This window comes from Brachionichthys hirsutus, chromosome 5, assembly GCF_040956055.1.
Source record: "Brachionichthys hirsutus isolate HB-005 chromosome 5, CSIRO-AGI_Bhir_v1, whole genome shotgun sequence".
Taxonomy (NCBI): Eukaryota; Metazoa; Chordata; class Actinopteri; order Lophiiformes; family Brachionichthyidae; genus Brachionichthys; species Brachionichthys hirsutus.
This window is the reverse complement of record NC_090901.1, coordinates 13,183,283-13,205,036: the sequence shown is the minus strand read 5'-3', so window position 1 is coordinate 13,205,036 and position 21,754 is coordinate 13,183,283. Positions and strand designations below refer to the sequence as shown.

General features: G+C 42.3%; 1 protein-coding gene across 1 annotated transcript in view; it reads right to left on the bottom strand.

Annotated features, from left to right (window-relative positions):
- The window catches only part of galnt18a (UDP-N-acetyl-alpha-D-galactosamine:polypeptide N-acetylgalactosaminyltransferase 18a), a 91,408-nt gene that overhangs the window by 9,299 nt on the left and 60,355 nt on the right, over positions 1-21,754 (bottom strand). Inside the window, exons 4-8 of the mRNA XM_068739216.1 lie at positions 19,055-19,241; positions 14,510-14,707; positions 12,637-12,751; positions 4,317-4,502; positions 3,980-4,117 (exon numbers count right to left, since the gene is read on the bottom strand). Of these exons, the coding sequence (XP_068595317.1) occupies positions 3,980-4,117; positions 4,317-4,502; positions 12,637-12,751; positions 14,510-14,707; positions 19,055-19,241 (824 nt within the window). The remainder of the gene's footprint in view (positions 1-3,979; positions 4,118-4,316; positions 4,503-12,636; positions 12,752-14,509; positions 14,708-19,054; positions 19,242-21,754) is intronic.

Below are 21,754 nucleotides of genomic sequence, written 5' to 3'. Positions count from 1 at the left end.
CTGAATAGTAATACTACTGAGAAGAAAAATATATGTTCCTTTTAAATTGCATATATTTCAAGAAGCATTATGGATTAAATTGTGTGAATTAACAGAGAACCATCAATATACCTCAGGTTGTCCTTGTCCCTAACGCGTAAGAAATAAGGTCATTTATATTTTAAAGGAAATTGTGGTTTTATTCAAATCTGTGTTGCGCTGCTTGAATTTGGTAATGGTTTCTTATTCCATTATCTTTAATTCACTGTATTTCTTTTTTTTTAACAAGAATGATGCGCAACATAAAACTCCTGTTAATGTGTAGCTAAAAGCTATGAAATCACTGGACAGGTGATTCAAAGTCAACGAAATAAATTGAAGCCTATAAAATCAACAGACGACCAATCATTACTAATCAAAACCAGTCTTATCAATTCACACCCTGGACAGGTCGTCGGGTTCATTGCAGGGCCACACATACTCAGACACACACACACACATCCGTACCTTCAGTCAATCAAGAGTGGCCATTTCACCTAAGCTGAATATCTTTTTGGAAGTGGGAGGAAGCTGGAGAACGCAGAGAGAACCTCACAGGGGGAACTCGTTCAAGGTGTCTCACAATGCGTCAGCCATGCATTGTGTTTCTGTTTGTTTAACTTGCTCTTTATGCACGGATATTCTGTTGAAGTAATTTATCTTCCCTTCGTAGATTTGAGAAGTGCAAGCAGTTACTTTATTTACAGATTTATTTTTAATAATCAAGAGACATTTATCCTGCATGGAATATCTAAATATCCAACCAAAAACTAACAGCTCAGCTAAAATTAGAGCACGTCATTTATGAACGCTTCGATCCGCTCTCTGACAGATCTCTGCATAGACTCGTGTGAAAGTTGGCTTCATAGCGGATGCACTGGTTCCATAGTGATGGGGATTCCTTTGTTCCATTAATTGAGTAGCCCCTATATTATGGAGAGAATTAACTTGAATATTGTTCCTTGTGGCAGAGTGTGCAGCGGCCATGCTCCTACCAGAAGGTGTTCATTTCACTCTAATGAAATGTGTCATTCATGAAGGTCCAGTCAGAGAGCATGCTCGGAGGCAGGGAGGTAATTACAGCCCCCTCGTTTGAACTTGCTTGTTGCTGTCGCCTGGGTGCAGCGCTCATTACCGCTCTATACGCAGACATCTGCCTGTGTTTTCCAGCCCAGTGTCTTTTCTCCTGGGTTCCATCACACGTCCTTTCGCTGTTTCCTCCATTAATCATTTAAGCGTCTTTCCCATGTTTTTCCAGTTGATGTTTAATTTTACACCTTCCTTTTTTTGCACCTTTAAGTTTGAGTTTTTTTTTGCTATTCCCTCTGCCGCTCCATTTGGATCGTTTATTTTGTTTGTTAAAATCCCTGAACGGCGCTCTGCCTCGTTTATTATCTGTGCTCGTGTCCCATTTTTGAGCTGCAAGTCAAACGCATCCTTAATGCACAGCTCAAGGATGGCGACTATGCTTATCCTAACCCAGGGGTGGGCAAACTTTTTGACTTGCGGGCCACAATAGGTTCTAAAATTTGACAGAGGGGCCGGACCAAGAACAGATGGATGGAGTATTTGTGTGAGCTAATATAAATGACACATGAAAGCTATTGCATTAAAGGATTTGGCCTTTTACAGGTAGCATTACAGAGAAAAGGTCAAATGAATGAGGTTTAATTGTAATACAATTATATTTAATGATATAGTTTGGACAAGTTGGCGGGCCGGATTAAAAAGACCAACGGGCCGCATATGGCCCCCGGGCCTGGGTTTGCCCATGTCTGTCCTAACCACAACAGATCCATCAATTCACAAAGCACGGGCGACACCTCCACTCCACAGCATTGTGTCGACCTTTCAAACGTGACCATTGAAAAAGAAAAGGCGGCTTATCTTTTATAGATCTGCGGACAGAGCCCAGGTCTGCTTTGCCCTTTCACATAATCGTGAGTGAAATGCAAACATTAACATGTGAAGATGAATGAACAGACCGCAGGGTCATACCCAGCCAACTCCCACAGGGGTGATATTCAAAGTTTATGATGAGTGAACAGAAAGAGAGACCTTCATTTTCTACCCATCGATTCTATAATAGAGCTCACAAAGGCTTTTACCTCCAGAGCTTGATCATCCCACTACTCACCATTACATTTCTTTCACTAGACATTAAACTGAAATATGAGTATTAATGTATTATTATTATTATTGTATTAACCCTGAGAATATAGGATTGGTGCTCGTATATATCCATGTTTCTTTTAAAAGGTTTGGCAAATAAAAATACCTTTTTGTTTCATATTTGCCTTTCTCGGGTTAACTAAGAGATGAGTCCACAAGCAGCATCCGCAGATGGCACCGCACCGCTTCTTGTACTCTCTCCTGTGAGAGTTTGTTTGAGTCAAATATGTAAACTTCACATCTACATATCTCAGATGTCGCCGCGGCAACACTATCATCTCACCCGCTCAAAGCCGAACCCAATAACTGCCCCCATCTCGTGTGTTTGTTCAGTGTTTTCTGAGGTGGCCTCGTAGCAGCGTTCGGGGCTACGGCGCAGCAGCCGCTGCTTTAGAACCTATAAACATTTGTTCCTCCGCCATTTCCACCCTTTTCTTCTCCTCAGTGGCCGTTTTGTTTTAAAGCTGGAACACTGCAGTCCTGAGCTAAATATGTTCCTTGTGTCGTGCTATTCAAACCGCAGCCAAAGTTTTACCGTGCAGATGCCTCGAGTTATATCCACACACAAGTTCTAAGTTTATTGCAATCAATAATCACACACACACACAAAACGAATGCGTTTTAGTGGAGAGCAGAGAGCCGTTCATTTCCCTCCCTCCGTCAGCAGGAGCAGTCAGAGCGGTGGGATATTTATATCTCGCTTGTAGCCGATTTACTGCCATTTTTCAATTCTATAAAATCCTCCCACAGCTGGGAGCCGAACAGAAGAATTTCCAGGCAGAAATGAAGTAGTGTAAAAAAAAAAAAGGTTCACCCCCTTCAATGCGCTGACGCTGTGATTTAAAATGAGCAGCAGCAGAGGAGTGCGAGAACAATCACACTCATCATTCATGGAAAAGTTAAGGGCTTGAGACACGTAGTGGAAATTATTCAAGTTTAAAATAAGTATGTATTCTAGTGCTGATCACACCTGAGATGGTCTTGTTTGATCCCACTGGGACAGACCAGGGCAGAATGTGTCCTGCGCCGACACTTTCTCGGCCTGCGTTTTCATTGGTGTTAAAGATGAATGGACGGACAAGAATATCCCCAAATGTCCCCTTTGGCAAGTCAAAATAGAAATGGAAACTTACACTCTATAGCGCTTGCCTCATCAATAGATGAGATGATCCTGTGAAGGATCTCTGATTTCGTACATTCCTGCTGTCATCAAGCAGGAATTCTTCAAGACGGCAATTGCAGTTTTGCGTCGTGCGTTTAATGCCATTCAGATTTTAAAAGCACATGACAGCAAGGAGCGATTCTGTGGCTTCAATGATAGCGGCACCTGACTAAAAGGCTTTATAATGCAATGTCTTATTCCCACTTCCTGCTGAATACAGATACTATAGCTCTGCATCTGTAGCAACAAGAGGAGCTAACTCTTTGCTGGTTCCATGCAGTCTTACACCGCTGTTGTATTTAGCATTCTAACAAACATCTTTGTTGGATACTTTGCTCAGGCCTGCAGAGGTGGGCCTTGTTTGAGGTGCAATCCCAGGCTTCCTCCTCAACCACTTCATGCCTCTCTGTCAACACCTGGATCTGCTTCATCTCCACCTGTGTAGGAGGCAGCTTTTGACTTTTGATGCGACTGCATCCACTGAGACGCTCCTGAGCCTGGAGTGAGCCATGACTGCTGATCTGCGGTCTGTTCTAACATATTGCAGCTTGAACTGAACATGCTCGGACGGAGGCTGCATGCTGGCGATGTTTAGGTGCCTGAGAACCAAGGAAAGGTTGAACGCACCACTCCGTATGCAACTGTGTCGCTGTAGGACCGGAGCTCGGGGTAGATGTTGGAGAGGAACCAGCTGAACGGCCGGCACCGCAGTTTGGCTCGTAAAGCTTTTCTGTCGGAAATATCTCCAATGTCAATTCCTGAGTTCTGGAGCAGGACATAAAGACAAGCACATCAGAGTTACTGCGTCAATTTTACTGTAAGCTGTAACAAAAAAAAAAAAGACTCAATGTCCTGATTGGAAATGTTGCAAGACACAAGTATCAAATACTCAGAGATGCTAGGAGATTAGTGGAACAGCTGCAAGGCAAAAATAAGAACACACACACACACACTGGTGGTTTACCTGCAGTGGAACATTCCACGCCATGTAGACGTGACTCTTGTGCTGATCCATCCAGACCTCGGCCACCCTCAGAGCGTTTCGACGTACGTGGGCCGTCAGGTTCTCTGTGTAGGGTTTATGGGCTCGCTCAATGTGTGCGATCCTGGAGCAGGGGAGGACCTCCACACTGCCGCCACACTGCCACACCTTCATCAGACACAAAAACCCAGGAATCAGCAACACCGCATGGATGTTTCCAGCACGTGCCGGGACAGGCGCCAGCCTGCTGGACGCACCCAGTTGCTGCCCTATGTGTGTTTTAACTGTTCTATATTACTAGCAATGAGGATGGTTGTTGGTCAGATTGCCTTCTGGGTATTCATACACAATGGTAGATTTTATTCAATCTACTGTAGATTTGAACTTAACTTTTGGTAAACCCTTTGGAAAGAATGAAAACAATTTGTCCACTAGAGTAAAGGTCTGTATGGACGACAGTCACATTGTCTGCATCCAGGAAACAGACTCACTCACTACCTGAAAGCCTCTGATGTGAAGAGGCCAGGGCTTCTTTCTGAGACAAAGGTGAGCAACTGCATTAAGATTACTTGAAAATCAAATAAAGAAAAGTCAACAAGTACGGTGCATCGCGATCCAAATCTTTTTTAACTGCAATACCACGCTGAATTTGAGCAAACAATGTTACTCCCTGAACGCAAGAAGAACGCTGGACATGTTAAACCGCTACCTCGAACGACAAGCTGTGTTGACAGTAACCCTCCTTCCTGCATGTGTTCTAACAGTCAGGATAATTAGCACTTTGGACAGTGAGGACATCACTAACATGGAGGACATTGTTAAATTATTTGCACCTCTAAAAACAGTGACACGTGTTCCGAACCCGTTTGTGGTTTTAGTTTCCATCCACCTATTTTCTTGTCGACGAGATGACCTCAATCATCTCGTCCACAGCCGCTCTATCGGCCTTGCAGGTCAGGCGTGTTGCTGGAGCTTATCCCAGCTGGCTTTTTGGTTTGTGTTTTAGAAAATACGTAACAATTAAAGGAATGCCCTCCAAGTCTAAAATAAAATTCCAACTACTGCTACCACCTGGATGTCAGCTGCTGAGCCGATTTCATCTTCCCTTCCACTGATTTTAGCCTTTCTGATGTTCCACCCGTTTAAATCTTAGTCTTCAAATGATATTTAAACTGTCACTGTGCCTACATGTCAGAGATTGCCTTCATCTCCCGAAGGTGCTTCTGCTTGAAGATCTTCAGCTGACACGTCTCACGCCTCTTATGCTGGAATTCATGCCTGACAAATGGATTCAGTGAATAAAGGGGGATAAATGAAGAAGCGTTCAATTCTCCGTCTGAACAACTTATTCTTTTCCTTTCACTTGAAGGCCATTTCAACCTATTGCAAATGTCTCAACTAGGAATGCGTGTAAGATTGCAAGTCAGTTGGTGCAAATTAAAAATGTTATCACGCTTCAGACCTCCAATTTTGTCTTCGCTGTTAAGATTCTGCAGCTGGACCATAAGGAATTTACCGTAGGTGCATCTGCCAATGAAGCGCTGGAGAAAACTGATTTAAATAAAGACGTTTGTTTTCTCTACTCCAGTCCTGCATGTTTTTTTTGTGTGTGCCATAATCCCTCCTGCCAGCCAGCCCCATTGCCTCCATCCACGCAAAGAAAATGACTACAGCAAAAAACAACAGTCGCATTGTTAGCATGGGCTCGCTGCTCAGAGATGAGCTGAAAACACACCCAAATTCTGAGATCAAACACGCTTCCCTCAATGCTCTCTAAAGAGGATTTACAACAGGGTTAGAGTACAAGGAGCTGTTCTTCGAGCATCACAATCCCTTTGTGTGCGTGCGTGGGTGGGTGTGCTGAGCGAGATAGAGAATGAGACGGGAGAAAAACTGCCGACAACCCAGAGAAAGAGGGGAGAGATTCAGAAGGAGAGTGAACAAAGAAGGTGGAGAGCGATAAAGTGGGAAGCGGAGGAAGAAAGTGAAAAAAAGGGGGGGGGGGGGAGCAAATTACAGTTTAAAAACAGCCTTTTCTTTTGACTGTTTTGCTATTCTTGGTCTAAAAAAAAATCCTTCTCCTGTAGGATAAAACAGGGTCAACTATTTGAGAAGTTGTTCCACATTTCCACTTGTGTGTTGCCGTCTTTCCACTTGTGCCGGTCTGATTTCTGTGAGTGTAAAAGCAGCACATTTAAGGCCCTAATTGTCTCTCAGTCTGTATACTCGGGTTTAATGTGGAGCAAATCTCACTCACCGACTTCAGTTTTTGAAACTTTTAATGAGGAAATGAGTCAAAAGGCAACAACAAATGATGTTGTCAATTGTAAATCCGGCCAAGGACGGCCGCCCATTGCGATAAAAAAAAGAAGATGCTGTTAGGTAATGAGGGCTGAAAATATACAATATTACTCCACGGCGCCGATGGAGCTTCTTAAAAAGCCATCGTTATCACAATGGAAGCACGCTGGCCAGAGATACGGCGCGTTTCTGCAGAATCTGCAAGAGAGAAATAATCCTGCCGATAACAAAAGACGGCCGTGTTTGGCATGGAGGAGATTGGAGCAGAGCAAACCAGCTGCTTTCCGACCTAAACCTTGGATTGAACCCGAGGCACGATGAATTAGTTAGAGCCCGAGCAATGCCCTTGAGACACACACATATGCAGAACTGAATTACAACATCATTGATCTGCAATTGGCTCTTCGGCAGTGGAGTCTGCCACGTAAAAAAAAAAGATAGAAATCAGAAGAAATACTGATTCTTGGAGGTGCTTATATAGTCAGTACTGTGTGCAATAAAATGAGGAAGCCTTCATGGACTTGTTGGGGGGTGGGGTGATGCCAGGTTCACACCGCATAGGTGCTGAATGTGTTGTAGTACACAACAGGCGCTTGTGCTGACCTTTTGTTGCCTTTCAAACCTTTACACATCTCCCATTCGGCTGGGCAGAGGCAAATAAATCCATGTTCATCACGCTCTGAACAAACCCTGACGTGCGACACACCAAGCTAGAAAGTGGCGTTTAACTGTCTTCCCACTATAACTGTCACAGAGGCGGACAGCAGCTGAATCGATGACTCTCTCCGTGCATCGGCTGCTACAGCGTAATGACCGCAGAGCCGCCGGCGGCTGGAGGGAGCGTCCGATGTTTGCCGGAGAACCACGGACTTCCAAGGTCACAGCGGCAGCGTCGAGATGCGTTACCATGGAGAGACCGACTGATCCCGGACTGTGCAGAATAAGCCATCCAGAGCTTGTGTGTGCTGACGTTTACAGGTCTTCAGGCAGTTGCTCTCTGGATGTGGCAGAATAAATTAAGGTCGCTGCACTGCGAGGCGCTAAAGGGAGGATCGTACCAGACTTGTAATTCCATGACTGAGATCTGACTGGCTGGAGGGGGCTCAAGGCCTGGTGGTTTTACAAACCATCAATGAACCGTGATGATGATGATGAATATATTTATTAGATAGAATGTTAGAGTACAAGTACAGTCACACAGTAGCATGTATTACAGTACAAATAACGTCAAACATCCTGTCTAAGAGGAGCATTTCAAAAAAGCCCTTGCGGGCTTGTTTCCGTTGAAAGTCCTTCGTACATAAATCATCCACAAAAAAAAAAAACAATACAAATAAAAATAAATCCAATATTAAATTACGCAATTGATGCAACGTAACATTAGAAAGACAAAAATAAAATGTTATTACACCGCCAGTGCAAACTAACAATTAATCTAAAATAAATTACGCCACTGATGCGAAATGACAATAAATAACTTACATAAATTACAATAAATTACTAAAGCAATTAATACGTGCAACATAGGTGGACAAAAAAAAGGAGGGGGGGTTTGACCCGGAGAGAGTCGTGATGACTATCTCCGTTTCTGTCCCCCTAAAAGGTGTATTTTTAGGGCCTTTTTGAAGGAGGCCAAAGAGGTGCATGTTTTGAGGGCGGGAGTCAATCCGTTCCACCCTTGGGTGGCCGTATTGTAGAAAGATGATTTACCCATGTTAGTCCTATAGGAGGGGGTAATCAGGTTGTTGTTTGAGCTCCCTCTAGTGTTGTGGCTGTGGGTGTCACTAAATCTGTGGAGGTGTTCCGTCAGGTATGCAGGGATTGAGGGGACTGAGGGCAGAGCTGCATTGACTATTTTAAATGCCAATCCCATTTTGAGTTGTTTAACCCTGTCTTCTACCCTGAGCCATTTTAGGCTAGCAAAGTGTCCAGGAAGAAGGTGGGTCATGGGCCCCAGATTGAGGAGTAGCCGAATCAGTTTGTTTTGGGAGGTTTGGAGCCTGGTTTTCAGGGACATTTTGATGTTTGAATACCAGGAGGTGCTAGCATAGTCAAAGAGGGGCTGAACGAGGGCTGCAGCAAGCGTCCGGAGAGCACTTTTGTTGACAAAAGCAGACATTCTGCCCAAAAATCTTGTTCTCTGATTGACTTTTTTGATCACCTTAGTTGCCATACTATCGCCAGACAGGTATTTGTCAAGAACACAGCCCAAATAGGTAATCTCTTCCTTGCTGGAGATGACTGTATTATCGACTGTGACCTTGAAATCATTAACATTTATCTCACGTAGAGAGTGTTTAGACCCAAAAAGAATAGATTCGGTTTTACCAAGATGTAGTGACAGTTTGTTATCAGTAAGCCAAGTACGGATTCTGGTGAGCTCAGAGCTGAGAGCCTCCTCAACCTGCACTTTGTCCTCTCCCGAAATCAGGAGTGCTGAGTCATCAGCAAACAGGAACAATTTGCAGTTACAGGCAGCATTCATGTCGTTAATGTATAGGAGGAACAGTAACGGTCCTAGAATGCTGCCTTGAGGAACCCCGCAGCTTACCGGGAGGGACGAGGACAAGGTTCCGTTTATGTCTACCATTTGTTCTCGTCCCTCAAGGTACGATTTCATCCAGTTTGTTGATGTGCTATCAAAACCAATCGCCCCTAGTTTATTCAATAGGATTGAATGGTTAACGGTGTCAAAGGCCTTCTGGAGGTCCAGCATAACCATGCCGCAATACTTGCCCGAGTCTACTTCACGCTTAATGTAGTCGGTCAGATATATGAGGCACGTGTCAGTGGAGTGGGATGTTCTGAAGCCTGATTGGAATTCAAAGAGCAGGCTATGCTCGGCGAGGTAGCGGTTGATTTGCTCCTGGATTATTCTCTCCATAACCTTTGAGATGGAACAAAGGATGGAAACAGGGCGGTAGTTGCCAGGTTCTAATTTGTTTCCTTTTTTATACAGAGGGATAACCCGCGCCGTCTTGAATTCCTGTGGGACGTGGCACTGATTGATGGATAAATTTATCAGATGGGTTACCACGGGGGCGATAGAGACAGCTGCGTCTCTGAGGAACCGGGTGGGTATGTTGTCAAGGCCTGTGGCCTTGTTAGGTTGAAGGGCAATTAGTTGTTTTAGCACATCAACGGTATTTACAGGTGTGAAAGAGAAAGTGTCCTTTTTAGCACCTAGCTTCTCATAGTGAGTTTGGATGTGGTCAGAACCGTACAGACCTGAATGCGGGGGGAGTTTGCTGACCAACAGGGTGGCAATAGTGGTGAAAAAGCTGTTAAAACAATTTGCTACCACCAACCTGTCGGTCTGGAGCGAACCACTTGAGTTAATGCAGATATTACTGGTTTTTGTTTGGAGTCTGTTGCTGCAGCCTAATTGTTTTAGGGCCTCCCACAGTTTTTGTGGGTTGCTTTTGTTCGCCTCAATGTTCTCATTTAAGAAATTCTTTTTGGCATTTTTTATCATTTTGTTAACCTCATTGCGTAGTTTTCTGCTTTTTTCAAGTAGTTCCTCGTTGTTGGTTTTTCTGTACTCAGAGTAACATTTGTTTCTGAGCTTGATGGCATTCAATATTTCCCCCTTCATCCAAGGTTCTGTACGGGCTCTGACCCGAACAGCAGTTATGGGTGCTATCTTATCGATTACGGACAGAAATGCAGATTTAAAGGAAGACCAGGTCCCCTCGACAGAGGCGGAGTTTAAAGTTTCAGACCAATCAGTTTCCTCCAGCGCTGTTGTTAGAGCTTCTGGGGAGTAATGCTTCATGGTTCTGCAGTTTATTGTGGTATGACAATGGGCTGCAGGTCTATGAATTTTTCGAGTGCAGAAGATCATGTTGTGATCACTTAGACTGCACTCGATGACACCACTGTTTTTGATTCTAGATTTGTCCGATGTCAGGATTAGGTCTATGATGGTTCTAGAAGTGGTGCTTACCCTTGTAAATTGCTGAATCAGCTGGGTAAAGTTATGCAGATTACAGAAGCTGCTGAAGGATTTGAAAGTCGGGGTGTCTTTCCGAAGGACATTGGTGTTACAATCTCCTATCAGAATGACCTCCGAGCTTCCCAAGCCGATCACATGCTTCTCCAATAAATCATAGAATGAATTTTGGTCTGGGGGTCTGTATACTGCGCCAATGACCAGAGGTTTAGCTCTGGGATAAATGATTTTTACCCAGACAGACTCTGTGTCTGTTCCTAGTTCTGGTAGAACGGTGAAGTTGAGGTCTGATCTAACGTAGATGCAGACCCCGCCCCCATGACGGGGCGGGGTGAAGTGTCGAAACGACAGGACACTTCATTTCAACCTTTGGCAGATTCTGTAATTTATATTCATGGCATCATTGACTGTTTATGATTTCCTATGAAAGCTGTTAACGGGGATATCTGCAGTCTCATAATTCGTATTATGAGCAGCCCTTGTGTCGTTTGGGCTCCTGCCGTCACTGCAACACGACGCAAACTTAGTCCTGCTCGCCAAGCAATTGCAGCGCCACCCGACAGTAAGCATTGCAAAGGGAAATTTGCATTGGAAGAACAGTTCCGACCAAAGAAAACAGTCCAATCGTTTTCTATCTTCCCATCCCCGACGCCGATGGAAAGTCGACCCGCCCGTCGACTGAGCTTGTGCGCTTGTCACAAATCTTTCCTGTTCATTCTGTTGAGCTGACTCATCTGGCTTAGTGCGCTGTAAAGAGTTCAGATCAGAAAATGGATTTAAAACATTGAATTCAACTTGGAGATGAGAAGAATTTTGGAGATTTGGAGAAGTATGAAATGTCTGTTGGTTAGGTTTAAAAAATTCCCATCTATCAGAGGGAGAATGCTGCGATGATGTGAAGCTCCAGGATTGTTTTGTGTTCAAAGAAGATTTACCTGATTTTCTGTCATATAGCCCCCCCCCCCCCCAACGAGAGTATGTGCATGAACAGAAGCTCTTTCAGTTTTCATTAAGTCAGTCAATATAAATAAATACTGAAATGCAGATATAAAAAATGTCAAAATCATGATAATGAAAAATTCAACATTTTAATCATCCCTGTTTTACATGTAAAATCTGTCAAAGAAATGGAATGTCTACAAAATGTTTTTTAAAAAACACACTCTTAAGAATAGGTGTAAACTGTCGTCATGGAAATGCGAAAAATAAAGTAACCTTGAACCTTGAAAAAAGGAAAGATAAAATATTATTAAAGCTATGCTCCACACAATCTCTTTCCACTAAAAATAGGCCGAGCTGAATGTTCTGTTATACTACAAAGAAATAGAAATGATGAAAATCGCGAAGCTCCAAAAGGAAATTCTCATGCCTGATTTGATATGTTGGCAGAAGGTCATGGAAATGCCATTGATTGGTTTGCTAGTTGCACTTTGGATCGAGACACTTCTATAGATGATGGAATAAATACATAAAGAAATAAAAGGAAAACATATCTGCAGGATATTAGAAGTATCAGGATTTAAAGAAAAATATTAACCCGAGACATCCTGTTTGCTTGGAGAACCTCGAAACAGTCACGACCCGAACGAGGACTTGAACCCAAATGCACGACTCCAGAAACAATGTCCAATTCAAATAACGTTTTAATGCATCACTCTCACCGAGAAATATAATTATGGCCGTGATAAAGAACGAAATAACAAATCGCGAACGCCAAAGTATCAAAGAAGAATAAACACAGTGTCAAAGAACCAAATCTCACTTGCATGGCATGGTGCTGGTTCTCTGTTTCAAACATACAAGACAAACCGGCACAGGACAATGAAGAATGCAAGTGAGTGACACACAGCCCATTTCGTCAGAGGAAAGGTCATCATTTCTGCAGCTTGTCTGCTATTCACGATATTTCAATTTGGTAGGTGGCAACACAGACGCCGCTGCAGTGGACAGGGTGCAAATGCTGTTACAGACATGTTGGCAGCTATGGTTCAGAGGTGCAGGCATGCATTCACCGCAACCGAGTAGATGCAGGTTCTCCTGCCGACTCACCCTGATGCCGAGCTCCACGTTCTCCCCACCATAGATCTCCATGCCCTCATCCAGCAAGCCAATCTCCTCAAAAAACCTCCGGTTGACCACAAAGCAGCCAATCAGAGCAGGGCTCCTGAGACAGAGCGTGAAGGGATGAAAGAGAAGAGAAAGAGAAAGAGAAGAGAAAAGACAGAAGTACAAAAGGCATGTTTTAAAAGTACCGGTAATCCTTGTCCCGTCACCGTGACACCCACAACCACAACACTAGAGGGAGCTCAAACAACAACCTGATTACCCCCTCCTATAGGACTAACATGAGTAAATCATCTTTTTACAATACGGCCACCCAAGGGTGGAATGGTTTGACTCCCGCCCTCAAAACATGCACCTCTTTGGCCTCCTTCAAAACGGCCCTAAAAATACACCTTTTAGGGGGACAGAAACGGAGATAATCATCACGACTCTCTCCGGATCAACCCCCCGCCCCTCCTTTTTTTTGTACACCTACGTTGCACATATTAATTGCCTTAGTAATTTATGTAAGTTATTTATTGGCATTCATTGTCATTTTGCATCAGTGGTGTAATTTATTTTAGGGTAATTGTTAGTTTGGACTGGCAGTGTAAAATCATTTTATTTTTGTTTTTCTAATGTTACGTTGCATCAATTGAGTAATTTAATATTGGTTTTATTTTTATTGGTATTATTAAATGTCGATGATTTATGTACGAAGGACTTTCAACGGAAACAAGACCGCAAGGGCTTTTTTGAAATGCTCCTCTTAGACAGGATGTTTGACTTTATTTGTACTGTAATACATGCTACTGTGTGACTGTACTTGTACTCTAACATTCTATCTAATAAATATATTCATCATTCATTCATCACCGGACAACCGAACCTCATTGATGCTCTTTACATGGGATGCAGCTTTTAAACCTGCTTTACATTAGACATTTATCAAAATGATGGCCTCTCCAAGAAAACAACAAAATAAAGTCATTTAAAGGGAAATTGGTTCAGGCAAAAGCAACCAAATCTTTCATTGAGATCAAGTTGAATCAACAGGAGTGAAAAATAACCCCTATTAGCATTCGTGCTGTCAGTCCGACACATCTCCTCTTGTCAGTATGAAATACAGCGCCGCTGGAGAAATAGCTTGTTGGTGTGAATTTCTCCTCCAGTGGATTCACAGATTGTCAGTCAGGAACTCTAAAAAAATAAAAACAAAAACAAAAACAGAAGCGAGGCCCTCCCCGCAGCGGCTGTGAAATACTCTCTAAAGCTGCCACATTACAGCACAATCGCGTTGTGACAGACTATATCGGTAGAAGGATGCTCAAAACATGCACCTTGTTGTTCTCATTCAAAACAACCCTGAAAATTCACCTTTCTGGGGGGCAGAAACGGACTCTCTCCAGATCAATTCCCCCCTTTTACCTATTATGTGTCTTTTAATTTATTGTTATTTTGCATCAATGGAGTAATTTATTTTTATTTTTATTGGTATTATTAAATGTCGATGATTTATGTACTAAGGACTTTCAACGGAAACAAGACCGCAAGGGCTTTTTTGAAATGCTCCTCTGAGACAGGATGTTTAACTGTACTTTTACTGTAATACATACTACTGCTTGACTGTACTTGTACTGCTCTAACATTCTATCTAATAAATATATTCATCATTATCAGCATCATGCTGAGGATGGAGCTGGCAGGGATCAAGGCTAGAGGTCGACCCAGGAGAAGATACATGGACGTAGTGAGGGAGGACAATGCAAAGGACAGGGTGAAGTGGAGAACGTTGGTTTGCTGTGGCGACCCCTAACGGGACAAGCCGACAGTACAGTTTTCTTGCTAAGAAAAGTAAATCTTGACGCTCGTTTCGCACCTGATGGGGGCTGTGTGGTTGCGTTGTGCCCACCAGGACTTTGGTGGATTGAGGTATCGACACCACAACTCCCAGTCGAAGCCCTGAGCAGAGAGCGGGTATTCCTCAATCTCAAAGGTGTTGTACTTGATGTTATCGAAAGAGGGAGACACCACCCGGGTCCGGTCCTCCTTTATTCGTTGCAGAATAGGTTCTGACCTGTGACAGCAGAACACAGCGTGAATGTGTTGAGTAGCAGACAACAAACTAATCTGTGATCTTATATTCCAGTCTTTAGGATGTAGGGGAACTAATGGGGCAGAAATAAAATGATGAGAAAATAATGAGACATCTGCCCATGATAATATCTTTGTTTACATAATAATCATGGATCACTAAAAGATCCTGATTGTAATCAGTTAAATATCTTCAACAAACATACAGCGGAAAACAGAGCGAACAAAATGAAGTGAGGCAATGCTGGAAGCCTTGGAATGAATGTGCAAGCACAGTCTCTGAGGTCACCTTAAGCTGAATGTTAGCAAAAGCAATGAGCTTCTCTCATTGGTTCCTCCCTTTACAAACCATCTTTCTCCCTTAGCATTAATAATTAAACAAATTAAACCAGCTATTCATTTCAGTGCCTAATAATATACTTATACTGATAATATCAGTATATTATGTCCCACCGTTTCTCTGATGCAGCATGCAATCTGCAAAATATGGAGGAACTAATTACAATTTAGTTTTTTCTACCCGAGTATCAGCGTGTTATTGTAACTTCCTGTGTTTTTGATGAAGGAGATGATGATAACTTAGAATCCCTGCAACTCAGTGGATGAAAAAAATTCATCATACAAGTTACATCATACTTTGCTGCTAGAACCCTCCCCTCTTCAAATCATAAAACGTAGTTTCAGCCTTTAAATGACAATTTTCGAACAAATGCACTGTGAAATGTGCACACCAAATGTAAATGTCAGTGAACATGAAAATGCTTTAAGTCAGATGGTCAGACTTTAAGCTCCCTTTGTTGTATAATGAAAACAAAATCAGGTTCAAAGAACATTCTGTAGAAAAATGCTGCTTCAATATGATGCTGTCACTTTGGCAAAATTGCCGAAGGAAGCCGTTTAAATAAACTACCTTTGACTATCCTACATGGGAAAAGACACAAATGAGGCACTGTACTGTACCTCAGACGTATACTGCATGTGCGTAACATCACGCAGTTTGTGGTGGCTCGGTCCGGCCCCACAGCAGGCGGAGCCAGAGCGATGGGCGGAGGCTGTGGATAACAGCATGGACTCAACCATCCGCACATCGGACCCGGGGGGGGGGGACCACACGTTGGGACAATACACGCTTCCTAGGGGCGCTCTGATGTGCCCATATGTTTGTCGCCGGGACTGTCTCCGAGCTATGTTTGTTTTCCGGTGAGCACGTCAAGTGCTGAGCTGATTTATTCTGGGAATGTGGGGATCGTTAATTGGGTCATGCCCCTACTTATGACGTGGGTTACTCCACCCCTACTTAAGGAGCTGTTTGGGGTTCATGTGGGGCTGGTGACTCTGACCTCATTAAAGGACACACCTTTGCAAACCCCCTCGTCCGTGCCTTCCTGTAAGGGTCCACGACACAGTTCTTACATCGGATTGGATGAGGGACTATTTTGTCCATCACACCAATTGTTGGTTTAAAGGTGAGGCTTGCCTGCCTTCTTCTGCACAGTTCTATGCATGCAAACACTGAGATACCTAAATACATAGTGAAACCACCCAGAAAGCCCTGGAATCGGGTTACTGTAGAAAAAGGTAGGACCATGCAGCCTCTAATTAATGTGACCTCTGCATTGAAAAGCGTCTTATTAGTAAAGTAAGTTTGAAGAGGTCACACAAAGAGACTTCTGGCCAGCCTTGAAGGAATCCTCTTTCCCAGCAACTGAATACTGAGGTGGGCTGAGTAGTGGAGTCTCCACTGACTTTGATGTCAACAACTTTACATTCATTATATCATACAATATATTGTGTATCTCTTTGCTACAATACATAAGTAACTGTTCTTCTTTTTTTTTGTCATTTACCTTCATTGTTCAGCACTTTTTACGCAAGTAAGAACATTTAGAGCAAAGAAATGCTTCCTGCAAATGCACACATTATTCTGATTTTAAGAAGAAGTGTCAGACTGTTGGGCTGGTGTTTTGTGAAGCCTTTTCCGAATGTTATATCACAGGTTAGATTTTATCCACTTTCTACATGAGGCTAGCGTTAGCCTTCATTTATGCTTGACATTAACTGGATACAGATATTGTATGTACACAGTAAAGACTTACAGATTAATGATGGATTAATTAAACGGTGCAGTACCACTTGGAACTGTAGTATAGCCACAATAGCAGGAAATCTATGGAAACTGTTTTCATATCAATTAGAATATGTGAGATAACGTTTCAAATGTCTTGGCTCTCCAGACAATTGAAAAGAAAAGAAAAGAAAAGCATGGGAAGAGGAAAACGAAAATGAAAAAGATTGAGAAGCACAATTTAAAGTGTGGAAAATAGATAAAGACAGTATTGATGATACCAGCAAAAACACAACATCATCATATCAGTGAAATATGAAGCAAGACTGCATAAAGTGAGTGGCGTGAATTTGTATGTTTAAAGAAATGAGAAAGTAGACAAAGTGTTTAACTCCAGCTGAGCTCTTCAGGATCTATGACAAAAATGATTTCATTTGTAATACTGTATACTGTTACACCCCCCCCCCCCCCCCCCCCCCCTCGGTGTGGGATGGGTGTGTGTGTGTATGTGTGGCCCTGCAATAAGCTGAGAGAGGCTCCATTGTAAACCCATGACCTGGATTCGGATCTGCGGCTCAGAACGAGGCGATATCTGATTGTCTCATCCTCAAGAAGATGAATGAATGAAAGTTAAAGTCGGAATAATGTTCTATGACCCTGAGCGTTTGCTGTGTGACAGATTAAACTCTACCAGCTCGGCTAATGAGCTCAGTAATTAACTACTGCTCTCATTACTTACACTGTTTAGTGGAATCATTCCGAGACATTTCTGCCGTGGGCCACCATACTTGACTTGACAAAAGACAACTTTTAAAAAGTTAGGTCAAATAGCTTTTGGAAATGTGTCCGACTTACTGCCGGCAATGCGGACCAAGCTCTGACACCGGGAATATAGGGAACGGACGGCCCATATCAGGTGGTCCGAAACCCCATCATAAACTAATGTTAATAATAAATCAGTTGAGTGCTTTCCAAGCAAAACTGAACAACTACAAACAATCGATTAAAAACAAAGAAATAAGAGGCAACTCTAGAAACCTAAAAATATACATCTACACACATTGGAATGAAATGTTAGCTATTAAAATAAAAGTTTTGTTTCGCAGTGCAGGTGCAAATACAGAGAATCACCCCAAAATGTGTATTTTAACTTTGGGACATCTAACAGTCACTGATTCAATTATCTCAGTTCTGTTCTGGTCTCATAATGACAGCAAGTCAGACAAATATGGAGGAGCAAGCACTAAGAGCTTAAATAACAAATATGAAAGATTTTAAAACAATTCTGCAAATAACTGGAAGCCAGAGGAGTGGTACAGGATGGGCTGATGTGCTCAACATCTGGCTGCAGCATTTTGTACCAGTTGCAGGTGACTGAATCCACTTAGAGGCTTCTTGAAAGGGAAAGTGATGCTGTAGTGACATTACAAGCTGCCATCATCGCGGCACTAGCAGAGTTATAGCGGTGAATTACACTGCTCATTTAATCATATCTACCAGCTGGGAGCTTGCTGTGTCACGATAGGACATGCATGGTCTCACATGTTTGCATGCCGAAGACACACTTACAAATGCATGCACATGAATACACACAAATTTGCAATTTTCATCATTACTTATGTGTGCCAACCACTCACATGGATGTTCTTCCATCCCCTACTAATCTTCCAATTACCTGCAGTTGCATTTAAGATTATGTTTTGTTCCAATTAGTCTCAGCAGTCTGAGCTTCCAGCAGCCATAGCCCAGCCCTTCAGCACGTTTAAACCCAACAAACTTTGCTCTGCTCCTCCAAAAGGTTAACTAGAGCCAGACACAGGTAGAAGGAGAAATGATGCACAATAAAATCTAACAAACGGAAATGGAAATAAAATCAACGTGTGTGGTGAACGATTAAGACATTCAGTAGAAGACAAAAGAGAAAGATGAACAACGGATATGTAAAGGTTGTAAGACAGGATATGAAAAATGCTAAATCAATCCGAATCCGAATCACTTTTACTTTTCATGGTTGGTGTACAAGAACAATTTATAACCTTTTGGTGATGATCCAGATCACCATGTGGACGGAGCAAATCCAACTACGAGGATAATGAGCTGCTCGGCGGCGGTCTGTGCTCTCCGAGTGCTTTTCTAGTTACAGATGGGACCCGTTGATGTGTTTTTAACAACGGCGCTCTCTGGCACAGATACAGCCTTGATTTAATGAGTAAGGTGTCATGCTTAATTTACAAATGACCGAATCGTCTAAAACCGGCCGCTCACCATCCAGTGTTGAACTCCACATGTGCATCAAACAGAGCGACAACAGGAGCAGAGGCAGCCCTCCATCCGCTGACTCTGGACCTGATCAGCCCTTCCTGCTTGTCATGGCGGACCACCTTGATGAAGCCCGGGCCGTGCTGAGAGTTTGCCTCCTCTACAGAGCTCTGCAGGTGCTCCTGCAGCTCCACTGGAACAAGAGCCACACACACACACACACACCCACTTTGTTGCTACTACAACAAATCCAGTGAATTATGGTGAATAATTTATCTTCCCTCAGCTCCATGAAGCTGTGTGTGTGTGTGTGCGTGTGTGTTTTTGTACATGTGCCAGAAATGCAAATTGTTTTCTTTTTAAGTTGAGGATGAATTCTCCTGCTTTTAAAGTAGAAGTTTCTCTTTTCTATTGTCTCGGCATGTTTCACTGATACATTACTTCTTAGTTTGGGTACTTGGGTTCTTATCCTTATGTTGCAACTAGACACATGCACATTTCAAGGTTCCCCATGGCTAAGCCTGCAATACGCAACAATTAAATGAACATAAACGGCATACTGAAGAGAACATTCTGACTGATCATCAACATGAATACGCTGACTGAACAAAAATCTCAATGCTACAAATGCTCGTGCGCTGGGAGGCTGAGCAGCAAGTAGCTGGAGCAGTATATTTATATATATTTTTTCATTAGAATTGGTTGTCCTTAATTCTAGTTTAGTGGAATTTTAACATAAACAATTTACAAGAGATATGTAATACGTATGTCTACAAAATGAACATGAATAAATATTTTCTCGTCATCAGCCGCTTATCCGGATCTGGGTCATGGCAACATAATACACAATAAAAATAAATAAATGCATTGGGACATATGGCAAATACTTCCAATCCACACTTCCTCCGCATTTATGCGATCAATTAAATTCCTTTTGAACGGCAAAAACAAAATATACAGCAAAGCCTTCACAAAACAAGCCAAAGTTTTGGCTGGTTTACGAGACCGATGTTAAGTAAGGATGTGAATAATGGCTTTCAAATTATTAATTAGTCTTTTTTATCCAACAAAAATTCAAACATACTGACATAAACCTGAATCTAAAGAACAATTCAATTAATGTTTCTCAGTTTTCTGTCAGGTTCTAATAAACATCAGGCCACACTACCTGCCCAATGAGACAGGGATGTTTATCATAGAGGAAACTTCCTTCCCAATTAACAGGGAGCGAAATATTCTCGGGGACTCTCCAGCTGTAACAGAAATTCCAGGAATACCACAACCAAACTGATCTTTCTCATATACTAGCTTGTCTGCTCATGTGCCCACCTGAGAGAGGTCATGGCACCATGATACCTGAAGAGAACACGATACACTATGGGGGGCATGATCAGTTTTGTTTCCTGCCGACATGGTTATGTTTTTTTATTTTTCATTATTATAATCATGAATTGCTATATTTTCACATTCCTTCAACTAATTTGAGATATTTCATTCTGGAATAGACCAATGCCCCCTTCTGATGAACACTCAGATGCAAAGGCAAAATAACATACAGTACTACGAAATAAATAGTGAGACTTTTCTCATTGTTATCTAATATTGTATGGACATATTTAAATATTTAATCTTTCATTAAAAAGGCAATTTATGCAAATTATAGTAAATAATTGCTATTTACAGCCCTTTGAAATAAATTGTGTATATTAACGGAGGCTTGCATGACTCTGTGGTGTTTGATCAGTGCTCGGGTGCTTTATGAATACAACCCCTGACGTCTCTGCTAATGAACTATTCTAATGGTGACACATAATCAGTGTGACTTGCATTCCACTCTGGCTTCCATCTATTCTTAGCTGAGCCTCATTTGTCATAATTACACCATGTACAATCAATAAGATGCAGCAGTGATCACGTACTTTCGTTTTCAAAATTACCTGCCATCGATTATCTTCACTAAGAATTAATGCCACGCCATCATTTGTCACTTTAGTGGTTTGAGTCCCAGAGACCTGCACGCTTGATCAGTTCTATGCAATATAAGCACACAATTTGATACAAACATTGGATCTATTTATCCTTGTGTAGCGACCGTGAATAAACTCTCATAGGGTATTTATTTAAAAAAAAACAGAGCAGCAGTTAGAGACCCGTGAAATCTGCTGGCGACACGTCTGACAGATTTCTCATAATGGTAATTATAGATTTGGCAGAAGTGAAATATTTTTCATCGCGCGCGATGCAATTGCTAACATAATCCCTCTTATAAGACACGACGACACTTTACCTGAAATGGCTGTATTGAGTTTTAGTCTGTTTTTGTACAGTTTTGTTGTCGTTCATGCCTAAAATAATCTAAAATAGGCAAGACAAAATACAGTCTGGGTTCATAACTCACAACATACAGAACTGTAAGTCCTTCCAATTTTGTTCTTTCAGGTTTGAAGGGAAAGAAAATACATTGGTGCCAATGTTTGATGATAGCAGATGAGGTTATTCTTTAAATGAGATTAAAGCCTTTTAGGCCAAACATCTCTGGAGAGGAGAACACAGAATTGTCACGCCATGACAAAACTACACATGTAAGCCTTTGTGTGTCTGCACATGTGTGTTTCCCAGCACGGCAGTAAGCTGACAAACTGCTGTTTTTAATAGCTCTGCCATGAAGGTTATGTTTCACAGGTTTTCACATGATTACATATAAAA